Source organism: Ambystoma mexicanum, chromosome 3q, assembly GCF_040938575.1.
Source record: "Ambystoma mexicanum isolate Mex_15411 chromosome 3q, UKY_AmexF1_1, whole genome shotgun sequence".
NCBI classification, from domain to species: Eukaryota; Metazoa; Chordata; class Amphibia; order Caudata; family Ambystomatidae; genus Ambystoma; species Ambystoma mexicanum.
Window position 1 is genome coordinate 400,019,652 of NC_090926.1, and position 18,007 is coordinate 400,037,658.

General features: G+C 43.1%; 1 protein-coding gene across 3 annotated transcripts in view; it reads left to right on the forward strand.

Moving 5' to 3' along the window:
• Window positions 1–1,215: 1,215 nt before the first annotated feature.
• The window catches only part of LOC138582632 (TBC1 domain family member 9B-like), a 1,499,720-nt gene continuing 1,482,928 nt past the window's right edge, over window positions 1,216–18,007 (forward strand). Inside the window, exon 1 of one of the 3 annotated variants that reach the window (XM_069654093.1) lies at window positions 1,216–1,752. In XM_069654093.1, the coding sequence (XP_069510194.1) occupies window positions 1,635–1,752 (118 nt within the window). In that variant the 5' untranslated portion in view covers window positions 1,216–1,634. The remainder of the gene's footprint in view (window positions 1,753–18,007) is intronic. The other 2 variants (XM_069654091.1, XM_069654092.1) reach the window with 2 other exon arrangements.

Genomic DNA, 18,007 nt, shown 5'->3' on the forward strand with positions numbered 1-18,007 from the left:
GTCTTGGGTTCACAGGAGTGGGATACCCCCTATGAAGGAGACAGAGAGGACTCCAGTGAGGAGCAGGTCAGTTCACCCATTAGGGAAGGGAGTAATCAACGGCAGATTAAACAAATGGAAAGACCCCAGCGGGTGAGAATTAGGCCCCAGAGACTCACAGAAGAAATGGAGTGAGGAGGAACCTTTTGTTAAGAAAGGGGTAGTTGTGACGTCCTTGTGAAGTCGACACCCAAGTCACGTGGGAAGGGAGGCTGGGGCACAGGGAGAGCGAGAGAGGATGAGGAGGAGTCGGTAAAAGTGAGGGACACGTAAAACGTAAAATAAATACGTGTATTCTGTACCCTCAACTGGTGTCTGCTTTTCAGGTCCATGGTCCAGTGAGTGTGAATGAGGAGCCGTGTGGGTGATACATTGGGTTGGCAGACCTGTCATCAGATCTTGACGGATATCAAAATCATAAAACCTACAAATATTTCAAATCCCATTGTTAAGGTACACGCATTCGATACATCTCAACCTAACTCACACATTAAAGCCTTATTTCAATATTAACAAAACAGCAAAATGAAGCACGGTTCACAAAACAGACAATCAATAAAATATAATATCTGGATACAAATCCACATCCATTGCAACAAAAACCAGACAATACAATCAACAATCAACTATTTCATTATTAAAAAGGGTGAGTTAAGCGTTCAGCTATGCTGGATGGATTTTAAGTGCAGCATATGAGTATTTGTCTCTTAACATATGCAATGTTCCTAGGCTTTACTTTTGCGCAAGTCATTATTACCTTTACTTTTTTTTGTTGAATGTAGTGACAAAGATATCTGAGTCGGGAGCTCTTTTTTTTCCCACAACCTATAAGGCAAATTATGACTTCTTGAGAAAATGCAGTAGGAGGCAAATATCTGCCTCGTGATCAGTGATGCAATACCGAAAACAACAGAGCAGCAAATACATACTTCTTTCCGAATTATAACACACGAGACAAGACACATAAAAAATGCAGCGTCACGCAAGACTGCCTGGAAATGTAGTACAAAAACTTGTATTTAGATATCATAATGTATCTGCTTTGACAATGTTTGTGTGATGTTATGTGTCATTCGGATGACAATAGCATGCTGCAGCACGGGCTGTGGTGTAAAATATACCGAGCTTTGTTTATGTTTAGCACCCGCGGAGTGTCAGTAACAGGACCGCCCCGTCGCTATACTTTCCGGGAACACCAGAGGGCGCTGTCTCCATCTATCCGCCACTGTTTTGTGTTTCAGGCCCGAAGGCCGCGGTCAGTCACCGCCCTAGAGTGAGGAGGGCAGCCGTGCCCCTGCATCAGGAAGCGGCGGGATATCCAAGCCGGCAAGCAGTGCCGCCAGGCTCGCGGGGCGTTCGTATCCTTCCTGGAGTACCTGCTTCGGCAGTCTTGTCAGCTCTCCGCTCCTTGACTCAACACCCCCGGATTGAGTGATTAATTGTCCCGGACCTCATCCTTCCTCCCTGCCCCCACCCCGTAGCTCTAGTAAGGACTCCGAACTGTTTCTTCTTCGCATGCCATTCTTGTCACCCCTTGCACCTACAACTATCACCCCACAGGCCCACACCGCCCCCCCCCCCCCCTGCCACTCGGGATGTTCCTGCCCCCGGAGGAGGTGCTCTTGGCGAACGCGCTGTGGGTGACGGAGCGAGCGAACCCCTTCTTCATTCTGCAGCGGAGGAGAGGGCACGGGAAGGGGCAGGGGCTCACAGGTAACACCGGAGGAATGGCAAGTAATTTCGCAGGAAACTGATGAGTTGGGGAGAGGGAGCAGGTGGAGACGGGAGGGGTGCATGTGCTGTCTTGGGGGAAAGGAATAACTGACAGCGTGTCAGTTCTTCCTTTCCCCCATGACAGTGACAGGTAATAATGGACTAACGTGGACTTGTCAGATAATACAAGGCGACGGCGTATCGGGCAAAACGGGCGAGACAGTATTGCCAGATGTGCATAAATAACTCCACATGTTTAATTCCCGTCTCAGGGATATGTCCAACTTCAGGGAAGCAATTGTTAAGTGTCATTCGCATACCGTAAAAACATTACCCTCTCTACTTTTTCGTTTTCTCTCTACAGCTTTTCTGCCTTAGCAGGCTCATGTGGGTTGGGGCCAATCCTTTTAGCTAGATGGGAAGTTACTACCTTCAGAGTGTTGGTGGGGACTGGTGCAAGCAAATCTACTTGCATGGGCCCTCCTTACAGTCCACCCAAAAGATATGTTTGAGAAAACCCGTGTCAAATTCGCAGCAAATGGTGCATTGTGAAGAGCAATGGGCCTGTCACATTACCGACAAGCTGATAGGATTTAAAGACAGCCTGCACGTTTGTATTGGTACCCATCAGCATGGCAATGGTGCAGTTGTGATGTGGTGTAAGGTTGCCTTTGTAGCTACTTCTAAAGAGTGTGCTGAGTTGTGTTGGTTTATGATCGATGTAAGTCTGAGCGGTTCTGCAGTTGGCGTTTCTTTGAGGTATTAGTGGGTAGGTAAATGGCGGCCTTGGACAAGTGACTGTAATTTGCATGCATGGATTTTGCTCTCTGGCCTAGTATAACTTGCCAGAGCCTAACATTGCACAGTAAAGAGTTCCTCTCCTACTGGTCAAAGCGCAGCGCTACCCAAACAACGTCACTGAAAATGAATGTTGCTTTTGTTCCATTCTGCAAAATTACAATATCTGATGTCCAATATATATCCTGATGTCAAATCAATTGGTATGCGATTGCAGCAGAGCTACAATAATGCAATTGTAGGTCAAAGCCTAGTGGACCAACAGCACAGGAGCACCAGGCGACATACTTTTGTCCATACAAAATAGAATCTGCACCATCGTAAGAAAGTGTTTTTGACAAAATGGCACTTTGTATTGGACACCATTAATGGTGTAACCTAGCCTCACTGACTGTATTGGAAGAAGCAGAATAACCGTAAAGTATTTGTTCAGCCCATCGGGCTGCATTGAACTGAAACAAAAGGACACACCCCTTCTTCCCAGCTGGACTGTGCAGAACTGAGATTCCAGGCAATATACGTTCTCATTTATTATACAGTATGCAACGAAGAGAAAAAGGAACATGGCTACGCATCATCTAGACTGGCCTCAGGTTCCTAACGCAGAAGGAAAAGGCATAGAAAGTTTAAGAGGCAGAATACTTGGGTGCTCACCTACGGGACAAGGGAAAATACCACAGAAGGGAATATTGACCCGTTCATGTGAATTAGCAAAAATGGTCTAGACTAAATAAAAACAAGAGGGAATGATGATGGGACAAAACAGAGACCAGTTTACGCGATGCAGAAAATAATATATTGTTGTGCGAGGCATGTGTGGTTACCTGCAGCAGCCAATTGATGTGGGCATTATTTATTGTGGGTAACGGGTGTCTCAACCAGAAAAACTTCTCATAGAGCTATACAGGTTTAGAAAAATTGGGTAATATTTCATGGAATTCGAGAAGAATTAATAGTTTTATTAAGAATGGCCAATTCGCTAATCATTCAAGGGGCTACAGCATTCTGGGACTCATTACGAATGTGCCGGGCCGGTAAAAAAATGCAGGTAAGCATTTTTTACTGGACAGGCACACTCCGAGTTTGCCAGTAGCTGCTCTGATCCAGCGGCAGGCCTGACCTGCCCCTACCGGCAAATAATTGCTGCAATCACTGGCACTACAGGTGCCATGATTGCGGTAAACCAATTCCATGGAGACTATTGACACTCCATGGAATGGGAACTTACCGCCGTTGATGGCACCCCTAATATCCTGGTAATACGTGATATCGGGTGTCGGTTACGGTAAGGCGGGTTTGCCAGTAACCTGCCGGAATTACCAGCGGGTTACTGGCAAATCCGCAATGAGTGCCAGTCTTCAGGAAGTCTGATTGACAAGTAGTCCGGACATTGACGTATACACATGTTATTGAAGCCCTGCTACTAAAAGTGTGAGGGGTCGGCTCCTGGAGGATCGATAATTTCTTTAAAGTACTCCTTATCAGCACAGTATTTCCATTTAAAGCTAAGGATTTGTTACGGTGGCCAGGTATAAAGTAAGTTGGCTTTTAATAAGCATGTATAGTCCATTAAACCGGAAGTTAAGTCAATTAGTGCGAGAATCACTTTTATTCCAAACCCTAACTGGGGTGGACTTGCCTGTAGGGAACTCTGGATATTTCCCGATAGTCCTCTGCACCCTGGGCCTCTTTCGTGTGGTAAACTATTTTATTTCCAAATGTTCTCATAGGAAAAGGGTTAAACGTGCTGAAAATATGTAATATCGGGCCACCTTGAACATTATTTCCAGGGCCTCTTTTGGTTCCCAGTCCACCACTGAACCCTAGAGGAATGGTTTAGTGGTACTTGATCTTTTAATGCTATCGTTTTAGGAGACTTAAATGCGAGGTGTCCAGATGTAATAAGTTTGGAATCACAACAACTCACTGCTGGTAGACCTTTCCCTTTTAAGCTGTGTTTATTTCCCTAAAAGATTAATGAAGATGTTTCTCTTTGGGGGGACTTATTTGATGCATGGGACCTCGTTATGCTGCATGGTAGAACAAGAGGGCACACTGCAGCTTCTTCTAAACATCCATTACACCTTAGGTTATGCTTTTGTTTCTGTACCTATTTTTAATTTGGTAGGTGGATTGTCTTTGCTGTATACCAAGTTTAGTGATAATAAATAGCTTTGATTAATGTTAAACTTTGACACACTGATTAAAGGAGAAACGTTTTATTCTGGTAATATAAAGGTGAATGTTGCCAAGAACAGAGTAAGTGGCTCTCATACCAACATATTGCAGTTTAGTCATAGTTTATTAGAGAATTTGAATATTGAAATCTGTAATAATAAGCCCTCCCTATTAACTTGCCCTCTAACATTTACTTATACATTGAAACAAGCAATAGAATATTTGTCTACTTTGGACCATAGGTATGGGTGTTTTGGAAAAGAAAACCCCAAATTCGATAATTATATTCGTGCACTTTTTGGCTATTTCTTAGAGACTTACAAGGCCTGACTAAAACTGAAGGACTGAATTGAATGTGCCGGAAAGAGCTACTGAGAAATGCTTATTACGACAACATTTCTAAAATTGGCTTATGACTGGGGTATTTATAGGACATCTGGAAGTGTGGGCGTGTGTTTTTGCTTATTTATTTGAGAATGGTATTAAATCTACTCTCCCCCCCCCCCCTTTGTGGACTCGATCCCTTATTATTCCTACGATTAAGAATGGGCGGGCGAGATTTACCAACAAACTACTATCCGATACAACTCCTAGCTATTCATGGAATTTTCTTTCATCATGCGATTTTTTTTTTTTTTTTTTTTTTTTTTTTTTTTTTTTTTTAATTTTTTTTTTAACAAGGCTTCAGAATTGGGTCAATGCACATTCATTTTTTTACATTTTAGACACCAGGCTTTTAGGAAAGGCTTAGGTACACAGATTTGCGGTTTTAGTTTGAACTGTTTAAAATATTGGGTTTTTATAAAACACAACTTTATATGTTGCTTATTTAGATAAGAGATCTGCGTTTGATACTATTGATAGGGATCACCTGTGGTAGAAATCAAAGAATCGGAATATCCCCCAGGGTTTACTTAAAGCTTCACATGTTATTGCATGTAGACACCATGTGTGTTTGTATGCAGGGAGAATATTCTGTTCCAATTGCAACATGAAAGGGCTTGCAGTAACAATGTATTTTTGCACCCTGTCTGTTTTAACTTGTATCTGTCCGATTTACTTTGAAAGGTGGCAAGTTATCCCCCAAAATTAGGAAGAGTTTCCTTATCCCGTTCACTTATGCTGTCATTATTTTAGATAGACTGCAAATTGGCTTAAAATGATGCATGGCTGTGGTGAGCACCAATTTCGCTGAACATTCTTTATAATTAAATCTGGAACATATCAAAATCATGCATGTGGGTTTGAACATGGGCAGGACAACCTATCACAGTAGTACAATAATTTGTTTAATTTTTAAAAAATGTTTTAAAAAGGGAAGAAAGCAAAGACGCCACAACCACATAAACCTTTAACCATATTACATCATCTCCACACATTTATCCCAACATTTTGCATACATCCCTCTTCTTGAGTTTCATTGAAAGAAAAATGGAGCCGTCACACAACTATTACCGTTATTCCTTTTCACTCAATGCACTCTTCATCTTCAAGACTGTTTCAATCATTTTAAATTTATTTACTTATGTTTTAACATGTTCAGTAGCCATTCCATTGATTTTTCCTAACGTTCGTTTGAGGAATAAAATACACATGCTTCTAATGAAGATGAAAATAAATTGAACACGGAGTATGGTGAATTTTCATGGACACCTTTTATTATTTGCATATACATCTAAAATATTGCCCATTGTGACCTGAGTAGAAATTGTGCTGGTTTCAAAGTGAAACTGGTTAAGTAAACTGGAAGGTTACTTATTGAGATTTTTCTTGGATTTACCATCCTCTCCGCCGGTTTGTGCAATAAGGTTGGAGTTTGGTTTAAAATATGTTGATTTTAATGAATCTGAATATGGTATTACATTTTTTAGGAAAACGTTGTATCATAGGATTAATCTGTGGGATCAGACAAGGAATTAAAATCTTTTTTGTGCTGAATCAAGGATGGCAGAATATAAGAGGGTGTTTTCAAGATATCGGGAGATTCCCTTGTATTGTCTTAAATTTCCAAAGGTAGCTTATCCAAGAATCTTTGAGACTGTCTTAATTTATTGCCAACAAATCAGTTGTTATGGGTTTAAGGCAAAGTTCCCTCGAGATAAACCCCTCTTTTGAGTTTGTAAAGATTCTCAATATTCAGAATCTTCAACATTCGGTTGAGTGTTATCTTTTACTTAATTGTATGTATCTCTGAAAGACGCAGGAGACCCTTCACTTTGGGCTAGGGTATTGGTATCACTAATTGGCTCAGTAGAAAAAGACCAGAGCAATTTAGTTTATAAACAAAGTATCAAAAATGGTTTATTATGCCTGATACATCATTTTAACAAACAAATCAATCGTGATTTAATCAACACTTTAAAAAATTATTTACATTGCAGGAGAGTTAGGAACATCATAATTCATACAAATGACAATCAATCATACATTCATTCGTCCACACACAGCCATCGTACATACACATTCTATACAATTATCATATCCGACAACAATACATATACGATAACTTCTGTCAGCTATGATTTTTAACAGGCTTTATCATAAATGTATTTTTGTCGGATATGATAATTGTATAGAATGTGTATGTACGATGGCTGTGTGTGGACGATGAATGTATAATTGTCATTTGTTGATTTGTATGAATTATGATGTTCTTAACTCTCCTGCAATGTAAATAATTTTTCAAAGAGTTGATTAAATCACAATTAATTTGTTTGTTAAAATGCTGTATTCGGCACAATAAACCCTTTTTGATACTTTGTTTATAAACTAAATTCCTCTGGTCTTTTTCTTCAGAGCAAATCTATGTTTTACTTAAAGCTCAGACTGTGTGAAAGAGTGTTTGAGGATTTTGAGCGATAAAAGAAGTTATTGTCGTATTCCTAATGATCCAGACCTCATGGAAGTTATAAGATCGAAGGTTTCCAAAGCTTTTGAGTTAGAGATGATCAGCAAACAAGAACATGATTATCTCATTCGAGATCAGGGAAGGGTGCCTGTGTTTTATATTTTGCCAAAAGTCCATAAAGGTTGAACTAACACTCCTGGAAGACCAATAGTATCTGGAGTCAGTTCTATTTTGGAACCTCTATCCAAGTTTGTGGATTTTTACCTAAGACCATTTGTCCAAATGGATAGTTACTTAAGAGACACTATGGATGCTATTAACAAGATAGAGAACCTTCCTTTTGTCCCTGGAGAAACATTTTTGATCAGTCTGTATATTCAATCCCTGTATACCGTCTTTCCACAGAGAGCTACCTTGGCTGTTATTGAAGAGATCTTGAATGGAAGAGAAGATGGCCATCCAGTTAGTAATGGTTTCATTTTGTGGTGTGCAGAATTTGCGCTCACCAAGAATTTTTTTTCAATTTCAGGGTGTGTTCTATAAACAGAGGGCACTGCAATGGGGGCGGCCATGGCACCGAATCTGGCAAATTTGTATGTCGAGTATTTTGAGAAGGTATCTATTTACACGGATGCTAATCCTTTTAAATCCAACCTTGTAAAGTGGCTACGCTACATAGATGACATCTTTGTGTTATGGCGCGGTACGAAAGAGAAGGCGGTTTCTTTTGTGGATTGGCTAAATACATGTAATCCTTTCTTAAAATTTACACGAGAAATAAGTGAACAGGAAATTAATTTCTTGGACATTACAATCTATGATATGATATGGCATTTGTAACGCACCTATACACAAGTGTTTCAAGGCGCGACGAGGCAGGGAGGGGGGAAACAAGGGGAAGACAGACAACGATCCTACTAGGCCAGGTGACATTCAGACCGCGCAAGTGCAGGGGTAGGGGGAAGGGAAAAAGTGCAAGGGGAAGGGGAGGGGGAAGTGCCGTACAAAGTAAGTAGAATAAAAAATAAATAAATAGGGCCAGCTGGTGGCAAGTGCAAGGTAAGCGCAGACAAGTGCTGGGAATGAGGGGCTATAGGGATACAGAGACAGTCCCGCAGTGCAGGGGTTGCCAGGGAGGCAGTGCAAGTGGAGAGTGGCTGGGCCCAGGACCGAGGTCGGTGAGGGTGGCCCAGTTTCAGTGAAGAATTTAGCAGGGGAGAGGTAGAGAGAAAGCAGAAGCAAAGAGGAAGGTTTTGAGGTGCTTCCGGAACCGGAGATGGTTCTCCTCAAGTTTCAGGGAGGCAGGAAGGCTGTTCCAGAGGGAGGCCCCTGCCACGGAGAGAGATCTACCCCCAGCTCGTTGCTTCGAGAAGCGGCTGACCCTGAGGGAGTTGGAGACGGATGAGCGAAGGGCTCGGGAAGGAAGATATTTAGGAAGAGAGAGTTGAAGGTATTTAGGCCCCAGGCCCCCGAAGGCCTTGTGGACAATGCAGAGGGTTTTGAACTTAATCCTTGCAGCCACTGGGAGCCAATGTAGAGATTTCAGTCCTGGAGACATACGGTCCCTGGGCTTGAGGCCAAGGACAAGTCTCGCAGTTCTGTTCTGGATGAGTTGCAGAGGGCGGAGAGTGGAGGCAGGCAGATTTAGATAGAGGCTGTTACAGTAGTCCAGCTTCGAGAGAACTAGGGCTCGGGAGACTGAGCTTCTGGGGGGAAGGAGAGGAAGGGAAGAATACCTCTGAGGAGGTGCAGCTGGTAGTGTGACTTCTTAGAGACGTCAGATATATGAGGAGAGAAGGAGAGTGTCGAGTCGAAGATGACCCCCGAGGTTTTTTGCCTTGCAGGAAGAGGGCCAAGAGAGGCTGGCCAGAGAGCTGCAGGGAAGGTGGGAGTGGGTGTGCCGATGAGTAGAATCTCAGTCTTACTGGCATTAAGGCAGAGGTCATTGGCGGCACACCATTCCTGGATAGCAGACAGACAGTCAGAGATGAGGGAAGGAGAGGAGGAGGCCGAGGGTAGCCTGAAAATGAGCTGGGTATCGTCCGCATAGCACTGAAAGTTGGGGCAGAGGCCGGCGATGCGGTGGGCAAGGAGTGCCAGATACTGGTTGAACAGCCAGGGAGGGAGATTGGATCCCTGGGGAACACCACAGGTGGAGAAAAAGATGTCAGAGAGGAAGGACCCAAGTTTGACCTGGGAGGGTCGATTGGAAAGGAAAGAGGTCAGTCACGCCAGAGCCTGACCAGTGATACCCAGATTATCACGGAGACGGTTGAGCAGGATGGCATGGTTGACAGTGTCAAAGGCAGAAGAGAGATCGAGCAGAATGAGAACACACAGAGTGTTGGAGTCGAGGTTCAAGAGCAGGTCCTCACGGATGTTCAGGAGAGCAGTTTCCGTGCTTCTGGCCGCTCTGAAGCCAGATTGATGGTCATGAAGACTACCAACAGATTCAGCATGGAGGATAAGCTGGGAGATGGCCAGTTTCTCCAGGAGCTTGCCCAGGAAGGGAGTGATGGAGATTGGGCGATAGTTAGCCAGGCAGGAGGGGTCGGAAGAGGGTTTCTTGAGAAGAGGGTGCACAAGGGAGTGCTTGAGGGGGGGATGGGAAGACTCCAGAGGCGAAGGAGTGGTTGCAAAAGTCAGCCAGGGCGGGAGCCAGGGAGTCAATGTGGTCCTTGATAGTTTTGGAGGAACAGGGGTGAACCTGTTTAGACGAGACTTTCATAGATCGGACTTGTCTGGAAACCTCGTCAGCAGAAAAAAGGGGAAAGGCAGAGAAGGAGGGAGGCGGGGTGGCTGCAGAAGGGCCAGAGGAAGAGCCGGGAAGAGAGGGAGGGAGGAGAATGTGGACAGGATGTCCTGAGTTTTAGAGATGAAGTGAGAGGCCAGTGCAGTGCAGAGGGCCTGGGAGGGGACAGGAGAGGTAGAGACTGCAGCAGGGTTGGCAAGCTCCTTGCATATTTTAAAGAGTTTGGCCGAGTTGTTAGATGCCGCAGAGATGCAGGCTTGGATAAGGGCTCTCTTCTTGGTGAGAACGGAGAGACGGTATTGCCTTTGGAGCAGGCGGCAGGCCAGTTTGTCAGAGGATGAACATGAAGCACGCCATTTCCTCTCTGCCACCCTGCACTTGCGTTTTAGGGTGACGAGATCCGAGTCATACCAGGAGTTACATTTGGCTTTGGGCTTCAGGCGGATTCTCATGACAGGGGCATCACTTTAATGGCGTGTTAAAAGTCAAACCTTATAGGAAAGCAACGGATAAGAATGCACTTTTGCATTATAATAGTCACCATGCCAATCACATTAAACAACCTCCCTTTTGGCCAATTTCTTAGGCTCAAGAGGAATAGCAGTCGAAATGAGGACTATAGTGAAAGTGCAACAAAGCTTTCAGACACATTGTTGAGTAAGGGGTAGGTATCCAGCCAGACTAGTAAAACAATCATCCAAAAGGGCCTTCAATAATAATCGTGAGTCTTTATTGGAAAAGAAGGAGAGAGAAAACAAAAACAGAAAAACTGGTATTGTGTTTGTGAATACTTTTTCTAATCTGTCCTACAAGATAAAGGGTATCATCAAGAAAGCTTGGAAAAAGGTGTACCGAGATGAAGTCACTCCACCTCCTCTTATAGCATTCAGAAAGAGCGAAAATATAAGAAACGGCTCATTAGGAATGACATAACAGTAAAACAGCCATCAGCACCCAGACAAACTACCTTATGGGGCCTAGCCACTGTAAAAGGTCACTTCCCATGCGGCAATTACTTGATGTGTGAATATACGGAAGAGATCAAACAAATTAAGTTGAATCAATCGTGCACTTGGGTGTTGAACGAAATGACTAATTGCAATTCTGAAAATGTGGTGTATCTGATCACATGTCCCTGTGAGCTGAAATATATCGGAAAAACTAATAGGAAATGCAGAACACGAATGATAGAACATCGGAGCTGCATTAAAAATAAAGTGATTGCTGCTCCCATGGTGAAACACTTTATAGAAATGAAACACACACATGAAGATTTCAGATGGGTCATTCTCCAAAAAATTAATGGTACTACCAAACAAGAAATAGATCGCAGACTTTTAAATTTTGAACAGAAAATGATTTTTAAGTGCCAGAGTCATATTGGAGGACTTAACGAGGAGGTTGAGTGGCAACATGTCAATCTGAGTTATGTGGTTTCTATATTTGCTGTTTTCTAACTACCTCACTGCAATGACGGGCTTAATTTGAATTGCATTTCTGTAAATGAACTTGTAAATGGTCTTCAGGCACATGACATCTAAGCCTGCTGTGCTTTTATGTATGTAAGACTTTGTCTATATGTATGCCAATTTTAATTCATGATTCCCTGTCATCTAATGTTCTTTTGTAATGTTTTAATTTACAACGCCAAAATTGTGCAAGCATTTGGACATGGCTTTCATTAAACTAATTGAGGGTTGTGATGCCATTTCGTGTTGATTATGGGACATTGTCCTTTTAGTTGTTTTTCACCACTGTGTAATCTTATCTTTTATTTGTGTTGTCATGGTGTACATTTACTGCACCGGGTATTTGTTTCAATATGCCATTTAGATTAGGGTGTGTTTCACGCTCGATGTATCCACTTCCTGTAGTTTACGAGGCCACTGTTGTGGGCGAGTCCTTCTTTGAGCTCCATTACTGCTCTTGGGCGTTGCAAGTCCATTTTTTGTTTCTACACTAGGTTTAATCCACAGCGTGGTGGCAGAACGAAGTTGCCCGTACATGCCGTGGCCACAAGAGAGCTTTTGAAGTTCCGTTTGATCAGGTATTTAATATTCTGGACCTCCAGCCAAAGCGTTTATTGAAATACGCATTGATACGCTGCCGCATTTGTTCTCTATATGCAGCACCGTCAGTCACAGCGTTCAATGTAATCTTTTTTCAAAAATTGTATTAATACGCTGTTCTTTTCCAGCCGCAGCGTTTAGTGTAATATCTACCGCTTCGTTCTAAGACATGTACTGGTACGCCGGTTTACTTGTTTCTAAACACACTGGATTTCCAGTCATAGCGTTTGATACAATGTTTACTGGTCTGTTTAAAACATTGATACATTGGTTCACTTGTTTTTGCAGAGTTGTACGTGAAAGACTACTCACATGTGATACTTCGGTATCTACATTAAAGCATTTCCTAAGCGAACATCTGTGAAGCCTGTTTGTTGCAGGTATTTTGGTTTAAGCATCATAGTACTTTGCATGGTGTGTGTATACATTGGATGTGGATACATTTAGGGTGATCTATTTTTGGGCTATAAGGTGAAGACGTGAGTGTTTTTTGTCAGAGTACAGCTATTTGACACACTAGAGGGTGTGTGTGTGGTCATTTGACACACATGTGTTGACCGAGCCATTAGGTGTTAGCTATTTGGTATACTATGCGACTTGCGCGTAGTCACCAGACACATTGGGAACCGTTGGGTTATAAGGTGTAGACGCCGTTGTTCTGATACTATACCGTGGTATTGAGGACACTGTTGTATTTATGTCTCCTGTTTATAATTTTTGTCACTTATACAGACCTTGGAATTAGAAGGGGTACCTTGAGAACCCATATAATAATATAGACTTGATTGAAGAAGTCTGAAGATTTTGACATCGACATTTGCACTACTAAAGCTACACTTAGAGGTATAGTAGTGGTAACTTGTTTAGGGCAGGCCTATTTAGGAACTGGGCCTAGTCCTCTAGCCAACGCATTGGTGTAGCCTAGAGGTTTTGTGTGTTACATTGAGAACGTAGCTCACTGTCTTATATGGAGGTGTTGGTTTTGTTCTGTGCAGGTGGCTGTCTTGATATTGGGAAAATCTTCCTCGGGACCAGCCCTTGAGAGCAAAAATTACCCAATTCAGCCCAAAATACAGGTTCTATTGTGCCGAGCAGTGAACTCATGCTAGTGACAAATGACACCTTCAAAAAGTTTTAGCATTTATTCTAAACAGTGAATTTTTAGCAACATCTTGGGATTCAAGTTAGAGAAGATTACAAAACACAAAACTTAGAGAAATGCAAAATATAGAGAAACATAGAACTTAGAGAAACATAGAGAAACACAGTCTTACGCCCCTTCAATCAGCACTGGGAGACCCTGGTCCTCATAAGCTAGCTGTTGCAAGCCCCGCTCAGAGGACAGCGCTGCAGGGCGCCGACAGAGCAGCAGGTTCCGGACACTCGATTTTGCTCGAACCAAGTCCACAGATCGATCTCCCACCTGAGTCATGTGGGCATGCATTTTTATAATCTTGTGCTGTCAGTCCATGACGCACAGTTCCAGAACTTTCCCTGTGCAAAATATAGGCGTGCTCATGGAAAAACCCAACTCTGTGAATTTCCACTGTGCTCCTTTTCTGTGCCCCTACCTGCTTGGAGCCCATCTGCGCGAAAGCTCAGGAATGTCTTATCAGTGCCTTGCCAGAGAAAGATTAGTTTACGAAACCATGCAGGGCTACAGTTAGAAAGGCAGAATATTCTAAGAGAAGTCGAGATGAATTAACCCTATGTGAGCAAGGGCATGCACTCATAGTTTAGTGTTCATAGCGCTTAAGATTGGCTATCTAAGCGCTATATAGGTGCCATAATGTTCCAAACACTCCAATAATGTCTATTAGCTACAGAACTGGGGCCTTCACCCTGCCTGTCTACTACAATGCATAATGTGACCTACCACTCCTACTAGGCCTGCATATTCCTTTTAGCTCACTACTGCGTAATGGAAGTGCTACAACAGACTACTGTCAGCATTTTTGGCACATACTTTGAATAAACTATTGGCTTTCAGCGGCTAATGCTGTCATCTAAAGCCCTGATTGGCAAATTTGCAATTTTGTGTATCACTACAGTGGCCTCATTTGGGATTGCCGTGCTCTCTACCCGGGGTTACATGGTGGTGAAGAACTTATGTGAAGAAAGTTCAAGCATTGAGAAGCTATAAAGAACTGAAACATGTCGGGATATGGTTGTTTGTGAATCGACACTCTGTTTAAGTACAGAGGGCGGCATTGTAATTGTTATGTGTTTGTTGAAATGTACATGTTGTTAATTCTGATGTAATTTATCCCATTAGGTTGTTGCTATACCCACCATGTGGGTTAAAATCTTGGGTTATATTGTATGTGTTTTTAAACAAGTTTTTTAGTAGTGTTTTATTGATTTTGGAGAATTAAAATGATCAAATTTATAAGAATGTATTGTGTACTAAGTCCATTTTTTCAGGACCAATGGTTATGGATCATAATTAACATTCTTCACATATGCACCTGTTCTCCCTTTTGTATAAATATTGATGGTAAACCCCAAACCGTGGAGTTAGGTTTTCTTTGGGGTGTTTTATCTACCTTAAGTACATATAACATATATTTCTTGTGACAGTCATTTTGTTTATGGTTTAGATTCACTAAGAGATGATATATTTTGGATGAATTTGTCGTTAGGAAAACAAATTTCGTTAGTGTTGACAGTCTGGATGATATCGACTAACAAATAGTTATAGTACTGACTACTGTAAGATGGATGTCTGTTGGGAAACATTATATTTATTTTAATATATTTTTCTTCTTAAGATCTTGTATGTATTTAAAAGAATGAGCAAAATGTTTTATGTAAACCATGTAGTTAAGTTTTTATTGAGGTTAACTGGTATATCGCACTGAAAAAGTCCAAAGCAATACACCGCCAACGGGGCAATCATGAATCGGGTGCCGTACGTTAGGAGTGGGGATAGGGAGCAAATGATTGGTGAATGATGGGGAGTACATGTACAGATACCATGGAGAGAGCAGACAATACAGCTGGTTGACCGGGGACTGGTTGTGATCCAGTTACCCAGATCAGAGAGGTTGGGGTTGGTGGAAATAACGTGGGAGTAGGTAAAAGGTGGGTCAAAAGTAAGCTTTAGTGATGCAAAGCTAGGAGGAATAAGTGGAAGCGAGAGAAGGCACAGGGCGGTCAGGGGGCAAGATAGGGTGCAAGTTGAGTTAGAGCAAAGGGTGCATTGGGGGAATTAATAGAAAACTAAGCTAGCTGGGGGGGGGGTCCATGCAGGGATTTGTTAACAAGCAGTAGGAATCTGAAAAGGAACACGTTCCTCATGGAAAAACTCACCAGGATGGAGGCAATGTGGAGGACATTCTTTGACAAGTGGCATAAAGGGTGACTAGTAGGGGGCCAAGTATGTTGCATTGCGAGACTTCAACAAGGAGAGCGAGTAGACTCTGAGGTGGTTGTGTTCCAAGAAATGGAGAATTTATCTTTTATCTAGGTAAGAGTCAACTCGTGCCAAGTTGTGTCTTGAATACCAAGGTCAGCAAGCATCAGAAGAAGAGTGCTCCACCATGTCAAAAGCAGCTATGAGGTGTCACAGGTGGCCTTAATAACTTGCAGAGTCTCCAGGAAGATTCAATAGTTTTTAATTCTCTAAGCAACTTAAGAAGTGCAGATTGTTCAAATATGAGCAGACTTGTCAATGATAATACAAGTAGATTGTTCCATTTTTAGAATGGGCAGGTGGATGCTTTTTCAGACAAGTGGATCTGTTCAATGGAATGCACCAGGCTGGAAAAGGGGTTTAAGCTTGCTAAGGGCCATCCCTTTCTCGTCTAGTGCAGGCTGTTGCCCCCCCAGCCGAGGCATACTTCAACCCTAAGATGGTCTTTAGATATCGGTAATCCCTACTCTCTAAGGTCCTATCTGACTGGTTCTGGAGGCCTAAACGTGCAAAGATCTTTTCTGTCTATCTCCCTTTGGGAGCAATCTAAGTTGACCTACTCTAAGTTCCCTAATTTGATGTAACATAAAAGTTTGTGCCTTCCACATACTCATGCCCCACTTGGTCTTCTGCACATTGATGTTACTCTCTCTCTGTTGCTCTGTTACCCTTCCCTTATCTCCGCCTTCTATTCCACTTGCTGTCTCACTTCACTCTACCCGACTCTTCCTTCTGTTTCCCTCTTATGTTCCTCTTTCTCTTTACCGCCAGATCCTGATCTTATTCCGTTAATGCTATCCCCTCTCCACACCACTACTGCTCTCCCGTCTCAGCACTTCTACTTGCCCCTCTCTGCACTACTATTACTCTCCCCTCACCAGTCACTAAACCGCTCTTTTCTAATCACGCCTTGCCACACTTTTTCCACCTGTTTCTTACCACTAACTTCATCTCTGCTCCCACTTCACTCCACCCTCCCCACTATTCCCACTACCGCCTTGCACTCTCATTACCATACTTACTCTCTCTCCCTTTGCCCTGCTCTTCTCCCTATATCTTTCCTTCTCACCTTTTCCACAGCCCCCCTATTGACACTATACTACGCAAATGATGCCACTATCTCTCACGGTTTCCACCAAAAAGACTGAATCCAAATGACCTACCCATTTAAAAGTTCAAAAATAGGTGCCACCAAAGGTTCTACCTACCAAAAGTTTGACATTTGGTTGGGTAGGCCATTTGGATTTGGTCTAGAGTCTATCCTGCTCACCATAATGTGAGCGGTGGTTGCAGGGGTGTCCCCCGCAGCTGTCCTGCAGTCCCGAAAAAAAAGAAAATAATAATTTTAAAAAGGGCTGTGTCCCCCGCAGCTGTCCTGCAAACACGGGAAAAAAAAGGGAAGGGCCCTGTGGCGCCGGTTCCCGATCACGAAAGTGAAAGGGAACCAGCGTTGCAGAGACACAGCGCATCGGAATGAAAGGTAAGTAGGGGGTGGGCGTGTGGGCGTGGGTTAGTGTTTCTATAGATTCAGGGTTGATTTACCGTGGATATACGAAATGGAAATGTACGAACAATTTTGTATAATGTACATTTCTCATGCAGTCATTTCTGTCGCAGACATTTCATCTGCGGTAAAACAACCCCAAATCTCTCTCACAAGGACCTCACCTTCACTCTGCTCAAATTCTGCCGCTAGCTCTATACCACTTGTCTGGCCATCCACCTGGTCCCTCAGCCCACCTTCACACCTCTCACTGACCTCACCCCTGCAACCCGCACTCTCCCTGTCCTTCTGTCTCCTGTTAAACAGGGGTCCTGGCTGTTTCTGCCTCCCCTTGCCTCTTGTACTGACTGCAATGCTTACCTGACTCTAGGAGCTAATCTGTGCCTGTCCTTTCCGCAGGGATTGTGTTACACAGGTAAAAGGCTTTAAAAAATCCTCTAAGCCCCTCCCCCTTTCCCAAGAGGTCTTTGTAAACAGTTTCTCGTGTGGTAGCGACCAGAGGCTGTGACTGCTCATTCTCCCTGTGGCTTTCTTTAGTTGGTTCCGGCTGCTTATTCTCCCTATCGCTGTGGCTTTCCTCAGTTGTTGGTGAGTATTTTTGCCAATTAGTTTCAGGGAAGATTTCTGTGTCTCCCATATGCCCCTGGAGCCTCTCCTCACTTCTACTTTGTTGTCTGCTGTTCTCCCCCTG